Source organism: Cajanus cajan, chromosome 6 (genome assembly GCF_000230855.2).
Source record: "Cajanus cajan strain Asha chromosome 6, NIPB_CcT2T_4, whole genome shotgun sequence".
Classification (NCBI taxonomy): Eukaryota; Viridiplantae; Streptophyta; class Magnoliopsida; order Fabales; family Fabaceae; genus Cajanus; species Cajanus cajan.
In genome coordinates, this window is record NC_138522.1 from 4,755,675 (window position 1) to 4,764,149 (window position 8,475).

The window sequence follows — 8,475 nt, forward strand, 5'->3', positions numbered from 1 at the left end:
CCAATTCTTAAATTTATCAAATCAAATTTCATATACCAATTTTTTCAAACCCTCAAAATTATGATAAACTAACAAGATTTAATTGTAATAATTAAAAAATTTGACAATTCAAAAAGAATTAGAAGACCATAAGCACACATTAATCAAATAGAGGTGCTTAAAATTAAAATGCAATTAAACTTAAATTAAAACTATAAAATGTAATCCCACTAAAAGCTACTGTAAAATAAACCCCTAACTAGATTGTTAAAGCAATAAAGATTGCGGCGGAAATGTTACATCTACTGCTGCATCCATTTTTATCATTCTTACATATGCAAATAAATGATAAAAGATAACCACTAAAACACTCAACTCAATTTTCGAAATTGGTCCATACTCCAGAGTCCAGACAGCTGTTAGAACATACGTCTTAATAAATTTGGCTTCCTTGTTCCACTCAAATATGTTTAGGAAAAAAAGGCTAAGTACATCTGTTGTTTTTTCTACGTCTTCCCCTCGCCAACCAATCAATAATCACAATAATTGATGTCCCTAAATATTATAACTTTTCACTAACCAGAAAAACTTAGAGGGAAAACTCCTCCCATGATCTATGAATGTCTTGTGATCAACCAGTGCTGTATTAGAATTGAAGGTCAAATATATACAAGTTGTCTAGCTAAGTTTCGCCCAATCAGGATATGGACACTCATACGTCCATTCAGGTCCAGAGTAACGAATACAATGTAGCCATAGACCTTCTTCATCAGCATCATATCTGCATTTATCAAATTTCGAGAAGCAAATTTAGTAGTCAAGCTATGGGAGATTTATTACAACAAGGATAGTTACTAAGAAGAAAAGAATATTAAAAACAAGTTTCAAGTCACCGGATGCTTACTATAGAAAAAATCATTAAAAAAATTTCAAAATCCACAATATGTTTCCATATATTAATAAAAAGAAAAAATCACAGAACAAAACCGAAACAGAAGTATAAACTAGGACGTGTACCTTAACTAATACGTCTTATAATGGTCAATGACTCAATACTTTTGCACCAAACAGACAATAAATATTTATTTAGATCAACAATGGCATCTGCTTGCTACGTCATATATTTCAAGCACAAAAGAGCAAATCTAATTCTAATTCCCACATTCCTGAGATCACACCCAATAAACTGTAAAAACCGATATTATTCTCATGCAGCATTGAATCATAATGATGTGCTTAATTTTTACTCTAATTACAAAAAGGCTTGGCCACAAGAAAATCTACCATCGACCAAATGATTATGATGCCCGTTCTACTTTAGATAGCTGCACAAAAGACTTGAATACGAGCAAATCTACTATTAAATTTCTTCAAGTAACCCTTATCTGTCTTTTTACAATGTACAATACAAACAAGCAGCAAACAATGCTTTCAAAGATAATGGGTTTCTTACCCTTTGGGTGCCAAATTTGGACAATTTGTACACATGGGGTCAATGCTAAAACCTCCATTAGAATTTTCTTCGCATGCATTGAGCACCTTGTCATCAAAATTTGATGCCAGAGAAGCATCAGATATGCAGGCTGATCTATCAGCACTCAACCCTTTAACAGATCGATCAACAGTTTGTTCTGAGATGTACAGCATGTCATTGGCTATTGGGTGCCCTGAATATTGTAAATGAACGCGTATCTACACCAGAGGTGAGTATCTGTTAGCACCATATCTAAATTATAATAAATTAAAGATAAAATGCTGGATGTCTTTGGTCATCGTTAACTTCAAATTTTCAACTGCGTCTGTGATTTTAATCCCGTTTTCTGTATTGCATCTCTTTTTCATTAGTTGTACAGATGAAAAAATGACAACCATACATTTGCCTATACAGTAACAGCATAGCTAGCTAGTGGCCTACTTTGGAATGTGTTGGTCACTGAATGTTGTGACACATCACTAGCATGCTAGCATGTGTCAGTGAAGATGGGTATATAATAGAATATTTTTTCTGCAGGGAGGGAGGTTTACACAAGATAGCAATGTTAAAACCAAATATATCAGACATATAAATATCATGTTATAAAGATCAAAAGCATCATCTTCAGATGAAAAAAAATATAAAAATAGAGAGCATATTCAAATATTCAGCTGAATTTTTTAATGGCAAGAAAAATCAATCCAAATCAACCAACATTTTCCTTACTTGATGAGTACGGCCAGTAATTGGTTCACATAAAACAATACTTTGAGTTCCATTAGTACTAATCCGAGTAAATTTTGTAGAGGCAGCCTTCCCCTTTGCAGAGCCTCCAACCTTCATTAACAAAGATATACTCATTCAGATATATCCCAGGTGATACTTCTGGTCTTTTCACATATCAAAAAAAAAATGTATCAACATCAGTTTTCTTCCAACAATGACAGTTGCTACCAAAACTGTATATCATTAGAATAGTCAATATGATCACCAGTAATCAGCTTTTTTGGCGGTCATAAGCCTCTCAAAGTTCTATACATCAGAATAATCAGATCATTCAGCAAAGACCAAGAAACCGATGGTGTTGGTTCTATTTGTGTTTTTTTATTAAGTGTTAACCCTGTTAGTTGGAAGATATAATAGCTTTCATCTTCAATTCTGTGACATATTGCTCTGATTCTCAGATATATATTTTGAACTGTGACAAACACAATGCTGTGCATGTTTATATGAAACTCTAGGCAACGATATAAGAAGGTATTTGACAATTTATAATTTATTTCAGCTGGACTTTTGTTAAAAATGCCATACTTGAAGTTGAATGTCTGATTTTTCTAAATTAGTTGCTTAACATGGATTAAATGAGCACAAGTGTTGACTAATTCCATGACTAGTTTTATGGATTAAAATGAACTAAAAAAAAAAACTTAAAGGAAGGTTTCTATATCAGGTCCTAAATAGTTGTTAATCAATTGGATAAAGGTTACAGAGAAAAAAATTTATTAGGCCCATTTGTTTGTGCTTTTTCTAAGAAAAAAGAATTAAAATATATATATGTGTATGTGTGTGTGTTCAAAATGTTTTAAACAATAGATTATTGTTTCCCAAAAAAAAGAAACAAGCAGGAAATAGATTATTTTCCTCAGAAGCTAGAAAAAGTAGCTTCTAAAAAATAGCTACATCATATAAGCATTTTTTTTCTTCAATGCTCTAATAGTTATAAATATAACACATTTTTCCTGCTTTAGGGAATTTGCAAAGGAAATGGTGAAAACAGTTTCCATATTATTCCTTTGCAAATTCTTGAAAATAGGAAATGGATTGGCAACAAAGTGACATGTTTATAATTCTTCGTAAAAACATATCAACTAAAAGAAAACAAAATAAACCCATCCAAAAATTCTCAAAAAAAGAAAAAAGCATGTAGGAACCAAAGGCCTCACCTCTGCTGTGCTCCTTCCTTCCCGTGCATTATAGTCTATATTGGCATCAATAATTAGCTAAAAAGTAAAAACATGGTAAAATGAGAAAAGTATCTTGATCTTAACTGACAGAATTACACTTATTTATCGCTAAAATCAACATAATATGCAAATGAAAGTTCACTCATAAAAAATGACTAGACATCTCGGAATGAGTTTTTAGTTAATCATGACCCAATTGGAATCAGTTGTTGCTTCTTGTTTTCAGATACTTAAAAATTAAAATCCACTTATTGACTCAAACCAAGTATGACGTTTTATGTATAAAAGAATATTTCCAGCACACCCAATCCCATGATGGTGATATTGGACATAGCAATTTCAATGGTAATCTTATAATGGAAAACAATACTGCACTGATTTTCCCAATTTAACAATAAACAACTATGCTTGCCCAAACCGTTGCTTCTTCATATGTTAAACTTCATGACACTTGCATCCATTTGTTTAGCCACATCCCTTATCTAAAACTCTCTCACACCCCAATGACCAAAGCTTCTCATAAGTGGGTAACTTAAGCATCTCGAACAGAGCTTATCTATTTAGACCATGGCTAGGCACATCCCAATCAGTTACTTTCTCCAAGAAACAGATCTACTCAGAAGATCAACTGCTTCCACAGTTTAGTCAGTTATGACGGTTATTTATTACTGTAGGAAGTTTCTATGTGCAACAGTATATAACAGGATTTCTCAACATATTCATAAAGTAACTACTTACTCCAAGTAAACAGGTGTAAGGAACTTGGTGAAGTAGCAAATATATCTTCATCCTTATGATTATGAGCAGACCTGTTATGAAACATGAATCATAATCATAAGGATGTAGTTATATTGCTAGACTATATTACTTTTCCTTTAGTTTGTCATTATGAATCTACCATTCCAAATAATAACTAGAAAAAGAACACTTCCCATTATGTTCTTCAAATGTCAATGTAAATGTTAAGGATTCCCTAAGAAAAGATAGACAGTAAATAGCCCTAATTAACGATACCATACAATAAAAAGAACAGCCAAGTGCACAAGGCTCCTACTGGGTGGAGTTTGCGGAGAATAAATATATGTTAGCCTTATCCCCACATACAAAGAGACTGTCTCCAGGATTTGAATTTGTGGCCTCCAGGTCACAAGACAGCACCTTACAGTTGCACCATAATTCACCCTCTAAAAGTACCAAACTATGTTAACCAAAAGAAGAAGAAAATTAATAACATTTTTATCATATATGAACAGTTGCAGGGTTTTTCTCCAAGATAATCCCTCTGTCACATTTTTATTGTCATTTTACAATATCAAAAGGCATTAAACATTTTATACTATTATATACTAAACCATTTATGATGGAGTTTGAAAATAAAAAAAAATAAATAAAATAAAAATAAAATAAAAATATAGATGAGAAAGAATTTAATTAATGTGAAGGACAAGAGATATATTAGGAAATTGCATAATAAATTTTATGAAATCTAAAATATTAATTACATTTATTAAATTTTGTACCCAAACCAACATCAAACAAAATGAGACGGGAGTGATAAATATCAATTATGGATATATGCAGCATATCTTATCCAAAGCATATAAAAGATACCTCATCCTCAGGAAATGCCCCAACTACTTTTGCTATATACTGTTTGTGAACTAAGCCAGCTTCTATCTGTAGCAATCAAATTCTACAGTTATAAAGTAGAAAAAGAAATTCTATGCCCAGATATGGTTATTGAACATCAAACATATAAAATTCTGTCTGTGTTATCAGCATGTCAAGATATTGATATAGCATGCCTTAGTTCATAGTAATAAGTAACAAAATACCTTTAAATTGAACCATAGTGCCAAAAGAAGGCAAATAAATTATCTTTGAAATCCATAGTAATAAGTAACAAAATACTATAAAATATAAACTGGGTATACCTTGTTTTTTATGAAATTTTTCAGTTGCAATATTTTCATTAAATAAAATGAACCACCTATATAGTTAGAAATTTTACTTTTATTAAAAAAATACTCACATTTAAGATGTCAACGAGCTACACAGCTCAAACGCTAAAGCAAAATGAACAAAGTTGCTCATTAGATGTGTCATTTAAAAAATAAAAAAGATTCACCTATATTTAAGATTAAAGATTTAATATTCTAAGAGAAGAGAAGAGTGAAGAGAAAAGGAAAAGTCCCTTCATAAATTCACCTGTTGCCTAAAAATGTCAGCTTTTGCAGCATTTCTGGCCAAAATAAGAAGTCCTGAGACAAGGCGATCAAGTCTATGAACAGCTGATGATCAGGTCAAGGTAAAATACAATTACAAAATGGATAAACTTTGAGAGATAAAAGGCAAATGCAAGCACAAAATAGACTGACACTGAGATACAGGGTATGCAAAAATATTAAGGGCAAGAGAAACGCTACATTTTTTTATGCTAATTGGAAATTTTAAACCTTACTTGCATATGACAGTTATCTTAATGATAATTATAAAATACAAAATATATTTCCAAAAGGCATTTTTTGGATACGAAATAGGGGTGCCAGCCCATGCTCAGCTTGAAGAATGCCAACAACAGTGTTCTTTCGATATTGACCACATGGGTGCACCTACGTAAAAGCTAAAATTCAGAGCTTTAGCATATATGAAATTTAGAGCAAACTATCATTAATAAGTATATCACCATTACTTAGATATCTAATAGAAAATCCAATTAAAATTCAGGACTTCATTTCATATAAGTGAAGGAAATAATTCAAATGACATAAAAGCATCAGCTGTTAATATCATTGAATTTAACAAACAAATCTTTAGAATTATGATTATAGCCTTCTACTTCTGAAGATACTGCATTAATTGAAACCATTAGAATTTACTAGATGTATAAGCAGGTATTGCAACACTCCTAAAGAATCATCCTAATTTTTCCAATCTACAAATTATATTATTTGAATTAATATTTTTTCTAGAGGGTATATCCGTAACAAGCTTTAACTTGAGGGGGAGTGTTAAGAGTATATATAACAAAAACTATACTATTATAGAATACCTTAAATTACCCACTGGGATTAGTTGCCCTCTTCCTCACTATCTTTTAGGATTGGTTACTATATTTCATCATCTTATTGGAATTTGTTTTCCTAATTGAATAGGATTATGATTAGTATAAATAAGGGTTAAATAATCTAGGTTTTATGAACTTACACATTGTAATATATTTCATTTGAATGAATCATATTTGTATTTTGTTTATATATTCCCCTCTTCCTCTCTCAATACCTAAAACCCCATAATTCCAACATGATTTCATAGTCTCTATGACCAAGCACTCTAGAGTTGGATCCCCCCCCCCCGTCTTCTCACCCCTTTTCTGATAAATAAAAAAAAAGTTCAATTTCAGCACAATAGGTGGACTTGTGAATTTTCAATCTCTGTTATTTATTTTTACTTAACATGAAAGATTTACAGCATAGGCACTTCACTAATCCACTTGTTGACGCATACTTACAGGGATAGATGCTGGCTTACAAACAGTTAGGACATCTGGTTCTTTTTGAAGAATAGGAACATCACAAGCCATCACAGGTGGTTCGTGCCTGAAATCTCAGTGACATCAGTTGCAACTTGCAAGGTTTATCAAATCCTTATAATGTAAGCATAAAGATTAAAAGCAAACCTGTGTACGAAATGGCTTATCTTTTGAGATGATTTAACAATGTATGAAACCGGTACCATCTCACCATCTACTTGAATCCTACCACATTTCACTGCACCAACCTACGATTTCAAACACAAACAATCAATAAATTTAAAACTCGGGTAACATCAAGTTCACTGAGTCCAACTCAACAAGAGGAGTATTAAGTCAGTGATGGAATTTGTTTTAAAAAGTGTTAAAAACATTTATTGCAAATAATAATAATATTACAGTGCATTACTCCGGTACCCATCCTTTTCTTATAGGTCCTGTACCCGCCGTGCAGTTAACTGGCTGGTGGTAATCTTCAATATATAAAATCAAAATTTTATTATGAAACCAACATTCAATAAATTATTGATGGCTCACCAAGTGCACCGTATCTATCTAGGAACCATAGCAACTTTCATTACCTTAATGTGACATTTTATTGAGTATTTTGATAGTATGAAAGGTTACACTCTGATAATGGATTGAATTTCAACTCATGAAACAAGAATGACCACTTCAAGGTCTTAATACTCGTCATAGTCACTTAAAATGACCGAAACTTAAAATTAGACAAACATTCAAAAATCAACCACGAATGAGTAGGCGTCATTCTTACATAATACTCATAAGGTCGACCTTTAAACTCCTCAGCGAATAAATCCACAATGGTTTTCCCCGCCCACCGATTCTTAACCTGCACCAACAAATTGAGCATTTCTAGGGTTTAATCAGGGTTTTAACATCACAAGCAGATAGGAGAATTCAAAATCATAAATAAATAAATAAGAGAACTAACATGAGCGATGAACTCGAAGTAGTATGGTCTAACGAATCGAATTCCTGCACAAATTCCAACAAGCAAAAGAGAATGGTCATATTTCACTTTCACGGTAAACTTTCGACCTTATCGGTGGAATCTCTGCGAAATTTGGATGTTACCGTTTCGAGTGATATAATCGTGCGGGTGCGGGGGATTTGCTGGGGTCTGCCACACGATATCCATCTCCTCTTTGCCTTCTCTCTTTCTCTTCATCTTCCCGCTTCACGTAGTAATGAAGCGAACCAAGATTACAATTTGGATGTTAGTGCCTGCCGAAACGACAGTCCTGACAGCGTCGCTGTGACCCATATGAGAACCGACGTCGTTTGCTTTGAACTTTGAACGCAGTTCCATGTTGTGTCGTTTTAACTCGGTTTCAGCACCACATTTGCAAGGCCCATTTGGCTAAAATGGCTCTAGGGCATCTTAGGTTTAGCCCACTTAATGAGGGTGATCAAAACTCCGAGCTTACTGTTACTGTTATTAGGATTAAGAGAGATCTTAGTCACACTTTTTTAACATTATTTTGATTATTATTAATTAAAAT

The 8,475-nt window shown here is 32.7% G+C and overlaps 1 protein-coding gene across 3 annotated transcripts; it reads right to left on the bottom strand.

The window, feature by feature from the left end:
• Positions 1-220: 220 nt before the first annotated feature.
• LOC109813192 (Pseudouridine synthase family protein) lies at positions 221-8,271 on the bottom strand. 3 transcript variants are annotated; one of them, XM_020377331.3, is made up of 12 exons: positions 8,048-8,268; positions 7,905-7,948; positions 7,725-7,802; positions 7,097-7,197; positions 6,929-7,016; positions 5,951-6,029; positions 5,626-5,708; positions 5,029-5,094; positions 3,397-3,453; positions 2,180-2,290; positions 1,433-1,671; positions 221-760 (listed from the first exon to the last, which is right to left on the bottom strand). In XM_020377331.3, exons 1-12 carry the CDS (start codon positions 8,139-8,141, stop codon positions 658-660), a joined length of 1,143 nt encoding a protein of 380 aa, XP_020232920.1. In that variant the 5' UTR covers positions 8,142-8,268; the 3' UTR covers positions 221-657. The 3 variants fall into 3 exon arrangements, with proteins under 3 accessions (XP_020232920.1, XP_020232921.1, XP_082932694.1); XM_020377332.3 differs by having other exon boundaries at positions 7,725-7,825; positions 8,048-8,133; XM_083076568.1 differs by lacking the exon at positions 3,397-3,453 and having other exon boundaries at positions 8,048-8,271.
• Positions 8,272-8,475: the final 204 nt, after the last annotated feature.